A 13,957-nucleotide genomic window follows, 5' to 3' on the forward strand; every position below is an offset into this window, starting at 1 on the left:
CGCGACCGGCATTGATTTTTAAACGATATATTATTATTAATGAGTAAGGAGAAAGAGGTAAAATTAAAAGTTGTATAGTAAAACCTTTCATTAAATATATTGTCCGTAATCTTTACAACGAAATTCACCGTTTTTTCGAGACAAGTTTTGGCGACGAGAGCGAACTTTTTTATTTAAATAAAAAAAATCCTCAAAACCCGACTGATATCTGTGCACTCGCAAAAGCTATCGATCGTTGATTCTGAGGCGTCGTCGACACAAGTCTGTTCGTTTACTTATTTTGCACGCCGATTACTACAAAATTGTAAATGAGCTCTTTGAGCCCACGACGCCTCAGACACAGAACAAACAGTCTTCAATATCGTCGATGAGCAGTTATAATAGTAATTAAACTATTCTACATTTATCTATAACCTATAATAAACTGTGAAACAAGTGTAAAACGACGTGTCTTTATTTCGTCTTGGAAACTTATTACAGAATGCTCGCAAAATATATTCATTTCATTTAGTTTTTATTTTACATTATGTCACAGTTTACATTCAAAATCATTGCACTATGGTTTCCATGGCATTTATAAATGTTTCCAGTTCATCCTTGTTTAATTCTAAATTCAGTATGCGTTTCGTTTCTTTACTTTCTACCATAAGGTCTATTTGAAGCAGAGGTTCTCTTAAAGTAGCCAATTTGCTTGAACCCATCACAAGCTGTGAACAAAAGAAGATTAGAATAATAATATCCTCTGAGATGCAATCCTATACCTTACCTTTAATCTCCAATCAAAGTCAGTCAAGGTTTCATGTTTCTCTTTAGAATATTCTTTTAATAAAGCATCTGTTAATTGCTCCCTCCTTACTTTCAAACAAGTGAGTATGTTCTGTTGAATGTGTTCTGGCAATTCATGGTACTCCTGAGGCATCTGCAAACCATCAATTCTTTTTATGTAACAATTACTGATTTTTTAAAGATAAAGTACCTTTTCCTCTATCAAATATAGAGAAGCAGGATTCCGTAGAAGCATTGATATTAATTTATATGTTTCTTCATACTCTTCTCTACTCCAATCAATGCTGTTTGTAAACCTGTGGTAGGATGGTCCTGACCTACCGCATATTTCGTCCACACAAGCATGCAATAACTAAATGACACATAAAAGGGTTGTAGCAGTAGATAATCATCTTTAGCATGCATTCTAAACTCTAAAATTGCTTTGTTATTGAACTCACTTCCTTCAAAACGTGTATTTTGTCTTCGCCGAAGAGGTTAAGGTACAAAGATTGAGCAGGTTCCATGATCAGGATAGCTTTTTGAGGGCCTCTTTAATCTCGTTTTATAAACGACGTAAACAAACAATATTTTCTTTCACAAAACCGTGTTATATTTTGTTAAACATACATTTATTTCACATGACAGTCGTTTTACATTTCGTTTTCACTGACACGGTCGGTTATTTGTAATAAAACTAAGCACGGGTTCTAAAGATAATACAATCAGATTAACTAAACATAAATACAAATTTTTATAGCTTAAGTTAAAGTTACATTAAACTAAACATTTCAATGTTGACATTTTAGAGTAGAAGACACAAGAATACGACATGTTTGTTGCCGTCCTATGCTGCCATCTGGTGTGAATATCTCGAAGTACATAAATACTAATTAAACTGGATGAAAAAATTTACGAGTCATCGAGGCAATTATAATAAATCCATTGCCAAAAGGAGGTGGGTTTATGACCCCCAATTATCTCAATGCAATAAAATTGGGGAAGGTTTAGGTTGTAAATAATATTTATTGTGTGTCTGCAAGTCAAAACACAGAGGGCAGGACCGAGTCCTCTTCCGGCTACCATCTTGGAAAGGTCATTTCCGTGGTGGCGTCCTTTGGAAGAAGATCGTTTTAAATTGTGGTGTATTTTATCAAAGTTTTGTGGTGTATTTTGCAATCCTGGACGATACTGAAGGTACCAAACGTTAGCCTGAACTGAGAGGAACACATGGAGTACACTTAAACGTAAGTTGTGATTTTATTGAAACGATAATCATGGATTTCTTTATACAACTTTACTGCTCGAGTTGCTGCCTACATTATATATTGTCTAGAGTTGGTAGCGAGTACAACAGCAAGCTGAAGATCGAGAGGCGTCCATCAACTAATCCCAGCGATAAATAGAGCAAATTATTTATCGTAGGGAATCTGATGGACACTCTCGATCGCACCGTGTTAATTCGTGCGTAGATCGAGGTTCGAAAACTTGAATGTTCAGTTTCGCGCTGAAACCTTGCAGAGGGCGCCCTCTGATCAGATTCAGAGTTATTCGTCGGCCATGTTTAAAATAGCGGCAATTCGAAAAGAAACATTGTGTTTACTATTTCTGGTGATAATTTTCTGCTGTGAAATCGATTTACACGCGAATTGTGCACGGTGGATTGGCTCATAAATGCTGGATCAGCTATCGGTTCCGCGGTCAAATCGGCTACTACGTACGTACATACTATAATAATGTATATAAAAGCGTACAAAACACGTTTAGTTGGGAAGGGGGTGGATACGAAATACTTACGACTCGAACGACACGTCGAGCCACGCGTGTTTTCCTTTTCTTTCTCTTTCGTATACTCAATTGCTTTGTCGAAGGCCCGTCGTTAGTGGTCTATACAGCGATTTTAAGGTGGAACGATTTTCACGTCGTTCGGGTCAAAGGTTGCGTCGATGCAATGGCATGGTATTAGAAAAATTTGTGTGTTGTGGATCAGGGGTTCTCAACCTGACGTTTATAAACAATTTGTCGATATACTAAAACTTCTCCATTTAGAGATACTTGTAAAGACTAATTTCGAAAGCGAGCTATCATTGCCTGAATTATGAAAAATGAATTTTAGCAAGTAGAGAACTCCTGTTAGAAATTAAGCACAGACAGACTCTCAATCGCTGAGAGATCACGAAGAATCTCTCGGTCGCAAACGTAGAAAAATACGAGTACATTAAGGGGGCTATCTTATAACTCTCGCGATTATTTCTCGTCTTCGCGGTTCTCTCACTTTGGTATACGGCCCTCGATGATCGCACGCATAAAGTGGGACCTCTCTTGGCACAATTCAAGAGGCGATTCTACAAGTCCTTTAAACACTCAGGAGGAATCGCCTCGCGCGAAACAGAGGCAGGATCTCGGACTAGGCTCGTGGTTCAAGCTCTCTCGCTAATAGATAACAGAGATGCCTCTGTCGCTCGCAATTCCCATTCTCTCAGATCTATAAAGTCCCGACACTGGCCGGAAGGGAATCGAATACTCGTTTCGCTCGTCTCTGACACTGGTACCTTTCAATTCTTGAGGGCAACACTCAAATCTACATTCAATTCAAGTCGCATAAATTCGCTCAGACCAGAGCAACCTCGAGTCCACGCCTACAAGTTACACTTCACCGCCCAAGAATTGAAAGAAAAGGCACTCGAGTAAATAAAATCGCCTCGGGCAGTCTCCTAGGCGATCGATCACCATTTTTCTTCGCGATTGATTCACCTGTTCGCCGCCAACTCGTGTCCCCTATCGCTATTACAAAAAGGGCAATGGAGCATGGTCGTATGGAGGCTCAAAGTATCAGAATACATTTACAAAAACTGCCACGAGGGGTACATATACATATACGTGTCTCTCGCGTAAAGGCACTCGAAAGAAAATGGCACCGTCGAATTTTCTTCACGCATTCGTCGCGCGCTCGACTTCTCCCTTAGTCTCTTCTCACTGGCACTTGTCCTTTCGTTCTCTAGCTTCTGTATCGGTGGCTCAGGTTCGTTCGATAGTTGATGATCGCGTCGAACTTGTCCTTCTTCCTTGGACACTTGCCCTGGCGCCTCATGTACTCGCCAAACTCACAGGTGGGCGTCGCGCATTCGTCGTTCTGGATGCACCTGCAATTTTAGATCCAAATATAAGACAATCGAGTTTGAGTAATAACTGAGCCATTCATTTTCCAAATCGATTTACTCCACAAAGAAAAAATATTTATATTTTATTTTTGTGTGACTCTTGAGGATGTCTCAAATACAACAAAATTGACCTAACTATGCCTGATATTTTGTCACTATTCTACTCACAATCTATCAGAGAGGGAGAAGTACCCCTTTCCTCGTCTGATCTTGATGCAGTTCTGATGATTTTCATAGCAGTTGCACTGGCACTCGCCATCTGGCGTGATCCTCGGCGTGAATTCTGAGGGGCATCGGCACCTGGTGATTTCGAAATTAAAAATTACCTTCTGTTCTCGCTGGGACAACAGATCATAGTAGGAGATAGGAAAGGGGAAGCGTAGGCACGGGTTACACGATGTCTGGACCAGCTGGACACTGGTCCACTTCGATTCCAGCATAATCTAGAACTCACGGCTTTCTCGGTTGTGCCCTTCTCATGTTCTGAGGCTGCGGGGATGGCTGATAATGCCTGTACACTCTCTGCTCCGAGGGTTTCTCGTTCGTCGTGTCGTACTCGGTCCTCTCTCTGCACTCGCATTCCGTGTGGTTGTAGAAGGACAGCTTTTCCACCACGCTGCCGCCGCCCACGTTGGTCGTCTGCAATAAAAACCAAGAATAGATCGTTACTCGACGCTCCATCTCGATACTTTCCGATCAGCCTCTCTCGGAGGTCTATCTCTCTAGAAAATCGCGGGCCGCTCGAAAAAGCAACGCGATCGCCCCGTATCGCTCCGCTTTTAATTGAGTTCAATTAACCTCAGCCAGTTGCTGCTGGCCGTTCACTGGCTCGGTAAACAGGGCTATCCCTATCGCGGGGCCACACGTAGCAGCTCCTCCAATCGACACTAATTACCCTCGCTCGCTATTTTTACGACACCGATTTCCAGCAGCCGCTCCACGGCTGAGCCAAATAAACGAACGCGTGTCGTAACGTTTGGAAAGCGTGGATCCTGGAAACAGTCGTGTCTCGTTGGCACTAATTGCTGAACACGAAGAGCGACGCGCGCGGAATCCACCAGTCGGCTGATAAACCTGCCTCGCGCATTTCAATCGGCTACTGTTCGTTCCCGATCCAGGAATCGGGGATATCCCCGAGTAACGGATAGAAAGCTCGTAAATCGTGGAAGAAACGAAACCTCTGCGCGTATCGGGAATATAGATTAGTCCTCGCCCCGTCGTGCACCTGGGAGCCAGAGTTCTAATTGATCGCGATCGGGGGTCTCTGGAGACAATCGCTGTACGTAATCGATCGCGTTATGTAGGTCGTAGCCCACGATCGCGGGCGACGATCGATGACAATGAGCTAGCGGAACGAAATGCCACGATCGTGGGTCCGACGCTGCCGACGATCTGTCTCTTGTGGATGGGATTTCACGGGTAGGCGCGGTGATCACGTTCCCTCGACCATCGATGCATCCCGTGGCGAGCAAAGGTCGAGGGAGACGCAACGACAGACGGACTCGTGATACCGATCGCTTGTGCAACTGCTAATTGCGGGGAAGTTCTAAGCTGTTCTTGACGTGTCGTTGCTCAAGCCCCCTGCCGATGCTTTGTTGTTGCTAGCATCTTCGTGTCGCGTGGCATGGGTGAAGGGACACTGTTGAATAGATTAACATTGCGTCAGTGAGTACTCTTCTCTGGGCTAGACACAGCTGTTGATAGAGTGTATCGTAATCTGTGGTAGGAAAGGTGTTAGCAATTCATAACAGGGAAGTAAGATCTAATAAGGCAGATATTTGGCTCTGAATGAAATTGTAAGAGATCTTAACAGATCCACAGATCGTCCATCAAAAGTATAGAGGATCTTGGAGGGATTCATAATAAAGAAACAGGACAAATTGCCTGGAAAGAGGACGTGGGTCTCTGCCTTTTTGCCCGCTGACAAAGCGCAAAGATCTTACCGGATCTTTGTAATACGAACTGCGCTCGTGGGCCGTCTGCTCGTTCCTCCAGTGCACTCTGTCAAGACGGTACTACAGGATTGAGATTCGCGATCGTCCCTGACGAATAGCCTGGTCGAGAGATCGTGGTCATAAATTTGATGCCACAGTGGCGTACGTGGAGGCTATCCCTCGAGGAATCTCGTCCTCCTCGAATCCGGATAACCGGGTCCCTCGATCGAATCATACGTTCAGGGATTTCTCGACAAGCGAACGATTCATCCCGATCGCTTCTTCGAAGCTCTGCAAACTCTTTCTCCATTCGAGCTTTGTTTTAAGATTCTAATCGCGAAGAATTTTTCTCAGAGTAATGTCTCTCGTCTCGACGCCATTGTGAGGGAGCTTTATCTTGCAGCAAGCACACCTGGTGGCCCGTACTTTGTTGCGACTCGAGCATCCGCTCCGTATTTTTGCATATTCTTTGCTCGCCTCGCCTGTGAAAAATCGAGCGTGAATAATGCACTTCCGGCCTGGCGGCGTTCCGCGCGCTGCACTCGCCGCCTTCGCAAAGAACCTCGGTGAACGATGTTCCATGGGGTGAAACGGACCTTCGTGGGTGCACGCCCATGGTGTATGAAGTCGAACCTGTCCCCTGGGGCGATCTGGCCCGTGTTCGATTTTTTATGGCTGCAGCCTGCGAACGTGTATCTCTGTTATGAGTTTTCCCTTTTGGGGGATCGAGTCTCGGTGCTCTTAGTGAGTCTGTTCTTATCCAAGAGCATCTGTTCGTAAATCCCTCCTCTCTTCCTAGATCTCTCTTCCTAAATCTGGTTTAATAAAACGTTGATCCTTTCATTTCTGATATCGTCAGTCCAATTTCACTCTTCTTAAGATTCTTCGAGAACTATTTCACCGAGGTTGGATATCGGACTGCTGACCAGCCTCATTAATATTCACTGTATCCTCAAGCAATCACGAGCCTGGAGGATCTAGAGACCATAAACAGCTGTTACGTCTTCCTCCATACCACTCCTGCATTCTCGTGCAATTTTCGGCATTCCTAGAATCCTCCGTGACTATTCGCGATTCAGCGACTCGTTCACGGGTCTAGGAGCGAGGTATCGAGGCTTGTTTCATTACGAAGGCGCAATTGTATTCCGATGCAGTTTGCTAGGAACGATTCCCAGGGGATTCTGAACTAACTCACGATAAGGGAGAAGGTAATTGTCTAGATTACACAATTATTCAAGGATTTTTACCCCTGAGGAGTGCTTTGACCTGTCGTTATAGGTTTGCCAGGTCTCTTTATCGTTTCCAATGCGACGATTCTAATTCCATGATCGTACTTTCTCGTCGAGGCTTGAGCATATGCCATTTCTTCGGAAACATCTCGTGGGCGGTTGATATCGGGGAGTAGACAGGCCAATGATGAACGAGAGATGTTTTTTCGCGAGCAACCTGTATTTTCCTATGCAAATACGACTCTCCTTTCCTTGGCACGACTATCATAAGCAGTGCGCGTGGTTCTGTAATCGTGGCGAGGTTCTATAGAAATTTTTTACTTCTCAGGTCGTCTTTTTGGATATTTTAATTGATGTGAAACTCAGGAAGTGTAAGTCTTCGGTTAACTTAGTTCCACATGGTTTATTCTGTTTTTTCGCTCGATTAGCAATGCTTACAACGCGAACGCAAGCTCTTCGTCTGTTGACGAACGTTTTGGCAAGCTGCCTGAGCGAAACTCTGTCTCTCGTTATTGCACTCCGAGTGTTTGCGTATCCTCAGCGATAAAAGAGACACCCGATACCTTTGTGTACCAAATCTCTTAGCGCAGGTCTCATCTGAAGGGCTTTATCGCACTTTTGCAAAAGACAGCAATAGTGTTTTATCGTCGTATAGCGATAACATAGTGATATTCGTTTAATCTCTGTTGATAACGAATGTTCGATTCGCAGAATGTTAACGACCGCTTTGTTATAAGACGTGTTGAGGTTGGTCAGGAGAGTGGTGAATAGCCTTTTCCTGTTTCTGATATTCGATGAAATCTGCAAGTTGTGCGAAAGGTCGAGCGCTTGGGCGAGGTTTGAAAAGGTCTAACCAACTGCACGTGCATTTTGCTAATGATTTACGAAACGTCCTCGGGCGGAACGACTCGCGACGGGAAAATTCCGCGCTTCAAACGGACGCCGACTGCGCGCGGATTCGCGACAAGCGTAGGTGTCCCGGAAGGAATTCAATTAATGCATCTGCATTGGCGTAACATTGGACGAGGTCGTATATACGGTAAACAGTGTCCTCCTTTGCTTTGTAAAGTCACCAATTGACGTTTAATTTGCTGCTTTGAAAAGCAGTGGGAATATGCCTCTGAATAATTAATTCTTGGCGTCTGGCGGTCGCTGAGAGTTACCTCGTCGACCTCCCACGCAATAGAGAGTACACGAGAACGATTGTAAATGTTACATCTCTTCTGGCTTGGTGTTACTCTTCTTTAAATTTTCAAATTTTCAAATTTATGAAATTTCAACTTTTCAAATATTCAAATATTCAAATATTTAAATTTTCAAATATTCAAATATTTAAATATTTAAATTTTCAAATTTTCAAATATTCACTTCTCAAATATTTAATTTATGGATTTTATAAAGTTTGCAAAGACTTGTCACAAAGCGAGTATCACACTCAAGGCACTCATTTAATAAGTGACTTCGACAGGGAATGAAGACGTAGCAGGGCTTTCGATTAGGATGAAGTGTCTATTCGTTATCGTCAACCGCACCAGCCATGCGCGGATCATTTGACGCACACGCTGGGTCTAAGCGCCAGCGGTATGCGTTGCATCAGCAAAGCTCGTAAAATACAATTTATACTATCTATTGATTGCGTTGACAATTCCAAAGAAATATTCCTGTCCCGTGAAAACACTGCACCTGGTCGACTGGCACGTGGAATGACCAGCTCGAACACTTTCCACAATATATTGTCGCTTGGATTGATAATAAATGAAATACGTGGAACGATGGATCCGTGGCTCATAAAATTCACAAACGAGCTGAATTTGATTAACCTCGAGAGGCCTGTCCGCTGGAAGGGGACAGATCAAAGATTATACCGTTGTGTCTGGTGTCACTCAACGAGCCTCGATGCTCGATACCGAGGTATCGAGATAGCTCGTCAGCGAGATATCGTCTCGCGAACACGCGTGCCAGCCCGCCACGGTATTTGTCCTCAAATCTCTCTTCCTCGTTCTTTCTTTTCGCGGAATTAGAAACGACTGCAATGATTTATGACCCCACTTTCACCGGTTATCTCGCCTCTCTCGTACAATCTTGAATAATTCGTCCCTTCGAGGTGTCCTCGAGCAGACCTCGCGAAAACGCTCCTCGTCCAGCCGCGATATCGTTCGACCTCTCGCTAGAAATCGCGTTGGTAGAGACGGCAGCTCGCGTGCACCAGTTTTTCACGGGCACGTGCGTAAACGCTGGGACCGATTTGCATGCGATTATTGGTGGGCGTTCCTGCGTCCGATCGAGATGTTTATCGGCTTGCTGCCTGCCTGAGAAGATTACACGGGAATTAGCCAACAGGCTTAGTCGAATCGTAGTGGTGGCAGGAAACTCTTTTCTTTTTTAGCATTCTACGATATTTAAAAGAGAAATCTGTAACTTATAATTAGGTGTTTTTGATGAGGCTATATTGAGTTGTTAGTAATGAGGTGATCTGTGGTCACCGAAAAGTCAGTAGAATAAGCCCTGAGTCAGACGCGAACATTCAGTAGCATAAGCCACTAGTGAGACACACGGAAATCTCGAAACAGATACAGCGAAATCAGTAGAATAAGTCCAGTCCCTAGTCAGACACGCTTCACGCTTTCTCCACTATTAATAACTTTGAAATTAAGCCTGATACACAATTTCGTCTATCTTCATTTTCGCTTTATTTTAGCACGTAAAATCGTTGCTCAAAATTTCTGACGTCTTTCGTCGAACACCCTATAGAAAGTAGAATACAAACTGGTTCATGCAACAGCAACGATAGCCCGAAAAATCCACTTTAGTCCGCGATATCGGTTGCGTCTCAATCTGCTCGCTCGATGACAGGCCATGCGTAATTTCAGTTGTTCCTCGATAAGCGTGCATAAATCAACCTCCCTCTGTTGTAACCTGTTCCGCGCGAGTTGTCGATTCAGACCGCTCGAGGCGGCTCTGCTCGCGATAACCATTTACTTGACACCGTCGATGAGATCGTTTCGATTCTATTCGACACCGATAGCTTATCCTGCCTATTCAATTTGCCCGCGAAAGCGTGGACCATTCGACTGTGTAGCTTTCTTCGACAGGTATCATGAAAAATTGCCACAACCAAGCAATTCGAACCGTCTATGTTCCCTCGAATATTTCGTAGTTGTCGCGGCGTAAATCAACGTCTCGCGAGATATCGGCGCGCAATCGCGTTAATCGATACGCGGGTTTCACGCTGCTTGCGATCGGCCACATTTGCATACGAGTCTGTTGACAATTAACGTCAACGTTGAAGGCGATTTCGCGGCTCCCGCGTGCTGAGCATTCCTGCGCGTACATATGTGGCCGCTTGGGGAATTCTTTCGATTAAGCGAGTGGCAAAAATGACCGTTTTCATAGATTCTTGCCGCGGAGGAACGCTTTAACGCGCGTTTAAGGAGGCAGTAAAAGCGCAGTCGCAAGTGCTATGGCTCGCATTCTCGCGCTGAACGTCGTACATCCGGGATATATTGATTAACGATTCTTCCAGGCGTCGTGCGACGGATAACGATCGAGTCTTGTCGTCCCTGCAATTCCACGGCGCGGATTAATTAACATTGTTCGGTCGATCGGTTCGCTGATCGCGCAAGGTGTCTATGTGACAAAGAATTCTCGAGTTTTTCTACCTTGTGGAGTTTGTGTAATCGAGGGCTAGTGGAATTATGCGCAACTATCGCAGAAATCTCTCAGGAGATACACAAACTCTCAGCTAATAAACTGAAAAGCACATAACAAAAACAGCGCTTGTCAAATTCGGCGATGTTTAATATAATTGCCATTGCAATCAATTTTCTACCTTACAAATCGTGATCACTTATCACACAAAACTCTCCAGAATACAAGAATATTCAGTCTCATAAATTTTTCTCTCAATCTCCCTATCGAGCAACATCGACTCCCCTCGATTACTGGACAGAGACTTAAACGCGCTACAAGTTAGGAGAAGGCGACTCTCATAGACAGCTAAACGGTCATTATTCCGAGGCAATTTGTACAGCGGTTCGGCTGTAGCGTTTCCATGCTCATCGCATGCCTCGTTTATCCGCCTCGCGATCGGGCATCAGTATCGTGTACACGCGCGTTTAACACGGCAAGAACTTAAGCGAACGAACGTTTCACCGTTTTTGCACGGTCGCAGTCGCGGAATGCGGGCTGAAACTGCGTGCCGCGACGTATCGACGTACATATTCGCGCACGTGTAACAACATCGGTCTGCGTAGAAATTAGTGGGACACCGAGATCGCGTTTTACGCCACGATCCATCGACTCCTTAGAATCGATATCGAACAGCCGATTTAAAAGTCAATGGGATCGTCTGCTGGGGAACCAGTTCTCGAATTCGTCGTGAATATCTTCCACAGGGTGCTGCGAATGGAAATTTTTCTGAAGCTTCTCTTCTTGGAAGTTCCAAGTCGTTTGAAAAGGATTCACTGAACCTGGGGACTGTTTGATCGAGAGGAATCGAAGTACCACCTTCGACGATATAGTCTATTACTTTTAGAATTGTATCTGGTTGCTCCACTCTCTTCATGTTTGAAGAGTTCGAGGATTCATTGAACCTGAGGGAATATTTGATCGAGAGGAATCGAGGTACCCCCTTCGACGCTATGGTCTATTATGTATTTTCAGAATTGCATCTGTTTGCTTCGATCTTTTCATCCTAAATTTGGTCACCATAAACGTCATCAAATAACCATTTGTTATTCCCTATCGAAAACTGCTTGTTGTTATAGAAGCGTGGGTGTATCAAGGTTGCGTTAAAGGGATAAAGGATCGCGGAGGTGTGTCATTTTTTGACTTGGTGCCTCGATCGATTCGATAACCCTAAGATTAAGGAATCTCGATTTGAAAGTCAATCGACAGGACTGTCGAGGGGACCAGTTTTTGCGAACGGTGGAGAAAGGGCGTAGAGGAAAAAGTCACACAGGGAATCAGAGGAGGCTGATCGAAAGGAGTTCGTGTTTGGAGTGGTCGCGATCGATCTCTCGCTTGTCGACGATAATTTGTCAGCGGGGACATGAGACGTAGGAATCGCCAGGAGGTTTAGCGATCCTTAAGCAGGTGCTTAACGCGTCAAAACTCGCGTGTCGACTGAAATGGGATTAGCTGGATAATTCCTCGACTCGTTTTCGATATTTTTCTTTCGGCTTTCCTTAAGAAGAGTGGCGAATGGATCTCGATATCTCGTTATCAAAGGTTTAAAACAATCCAGGAATTTGTTCACAAAGAGTTGAGGAAATTTCGTAAAAATTAGACCATAAAGTCAACATAAAAGTATGCTATGGTAGCTTTCTCATTTAACGAGTACTCTGAACACCTGTGAACAAATCTGTCAGTGACCTTATCTCGTAAAAAGCAAGTCGCAGTTCAGCCTGGACACGGTATATTTACACAGGGGCCGCCTTATTAATTTCCACCGAATTGGTAGCAGCTCAAGTGGAACGCGAAAGGATCCATAAATTCCAGCTAATGCAAGTGGATAAGACGCACGTAATATCTGGGGATCCGCTTTCACGACTGATCCAGAAATTTATCGTCGCGCCTCGGGTGCAACTATCCCCTGGATTCTCGAGAGGATCGATCGATCGTTCGAAAGACGATAAATCTACTCACGAGCGACTGTTGAACCGCTCTGCTACTTTCCTACAACCGGTGTTTCGTGGTCGCGCGATAAAACCGTCTAACTCGATCAGCCACGTTTCGTGTCTATTATCCGTGAGAGCGTTTAGTTTCGAGATCGAAACACTGTTCGTGACAGCGACATGTGTTTACCCGAACGAGAAGTAATTGAGCCCGCGATACGAGTCGATACATTAACTGCTTGCTAATCGGCGCGTTTACGACTTCTTCGAACCATTTCTGTCGAATGATTCAGATTGATGATCGCGGAAGAATTGTTTTTATGGCGCCATGTACTTTACTTTCTAAGATAACGATAGAACAGCGTGGGTGTGCTATAGAAAACAGCTTCTGAGTTCCATTTATAGGTAGAAATACAGTAGGATGCACTCTCGATCCACTGCACTCTTTCAATGGCTCCTACATGAAAAACTATAGTAACGAGTTCTTTAGAAACGTCTTAGAAAAATCGAGGAACAATGGAATATAAATGATTCCTATCAATCCTTTCGATATTTCCTCCACGCGACTAAGGGAAGCACAAATATCGCGATTTGGTCAGTCGTGGGCTGACGAGCTGTCTCGAAGGGGTCTCTAATTACAGGGGCTCGCTTCCTGCCGTAATTAACCGCTGCAGCCCAGAAGATTTACACAGCTCCTCCGCCATCCACTGGACCAGACAACTGTTTGCCTTTCGACCAGCTCGAAATCGATACCCTGACATCCTCGATGACATTCGCCTTCGGGGTACCATCGTTCCTCCGTCGAACGTGGGCAATCAGAGGAATTACACGCAATTACTGACCACGTTCCTAATTAGCGAGAATTCCTCTGCTGGACCAGCTGGTCCCATTGAAACGTATCTCTTATAATAAGCGGTTGTCGAACACTTTCACGTAACTTGTGCCTCGTGAATGATCCACTTCGCGCGGTCGAGGCTTCCGGAGTTTTGGAAATAGGGTGGCGACTGCACGGGTGTGAACGATCGAAATAGATAGTCGGAAGGAGGTAAAGATTCGAGAGGCGAGGATTCACGGAGCTTGCGCAGAAGGAGTGCTCTAACCGGCTGGTAACAACGCGTTAATATTAGCGACGCTGGAATGCGACCGAAGGGAGGCCGATCGCTTCGAGTCCGGCAGAAGAACAATGAATTTCCGGTCAGCCTTGTCCGACCAGCGACAATGTCCTCATTGTCCCCTGTGGGCTGCATAAAGAT

At 44.7% G+C, this 13,957-nt stretch overlaps 2 protein-coding genes across 3 annotated transcripts in view; both read right to left on the minus strand.

The window, feature by feature from the left end:
* Positions 1-436: 436 nt before the first annotated feature.
* LOC143182232 (COMM domain-containing protein 8) lies at positions 437-1,593 on the minus strand. Its single transcript, XM_076383126.1, has 4 exons — positions 1,227-1,593; positions 977-1,138; positions 767-919; positions 437-707 (listed from the first exon to the last, which is right to left on the minus strand). Exons 1-4 carry the CDS (start codon positions 1,290-1,292, stop codon positions 549-551), a joined length of 540 nt encoding a protein of 179 aa, XP_076239241.1. The 5' UTR covers positions 1,293-1,593; the 3' UTR covers positions 437-548.
* Positions 1,594-3,621: 2,028 nt separating this feature from the next.
* The window catches only part of LOC143182227 (uncharacterized), a 59,039-nt gene continuing 48,703 nt past the window's right edge, over positions 3,622-13,957 (minus strand). For both annotated transcript variants that reach the window (XM_076383116.1, XM_076383115.1), the window contains 3 exons: positions 4,381-4,565; positions 4,095-4,226; positions 3,622-3,908 (listed from right to left, as the gene is read on the minus strand). In XM_076383116.1, the coding sequence (XP_076239231.1) occupies positions 3,764-3,908; positions 4,095-4,226; positions 4,381-4,565 (462 nt within the window). In that variant the 3' untranslated portion in view covers positions 3,622-3,763. The remainder of the gene's footprint in view (positions 3,909-4,094; positions 4,227-4,380; positions 4,566-13,957) is intronic.

The sequence above is a fragment of the Calliopsis andreniformis genome, chromosome 8 (genome assembly GCF_051401765.1).
Source record: "Calliopsis andreniformis isolate RMS-2024a chromosome 8, iyCalAndr_principal, whole genome shotgun sequence".
In the NCBI taxonomy this organism is placed as follows: Eukaryota; Metazoa; Arthropoda; class Insecta; order Hymenoptera; family Andrenidae; genus Calliopsis; species Calliopsis andreniformis.

Coding starts and splice junctions, on each gene's coding strand:
- LOC143182232 (XM_076383126.1), bottom strand. CDS start 1,292: ATGGAACCTGCTCAATCTTTGTACCTTAACCTCTTCGGCGAAGACAAA. Junction 1,139..1,226: donor AAATACACGTTTTGAAGGAA/GTGAGTTCAATA, acceptor TGTGTCATTTAG/TTATTGCATGCTTGTGTGGA. Junction 708..766: donor ACTTTGATTGGAGATTAAAG/GTAAGGTATAGG, acceptor TTTTGTTCACAG/CTTGTGATGGGTTCAAGCAA.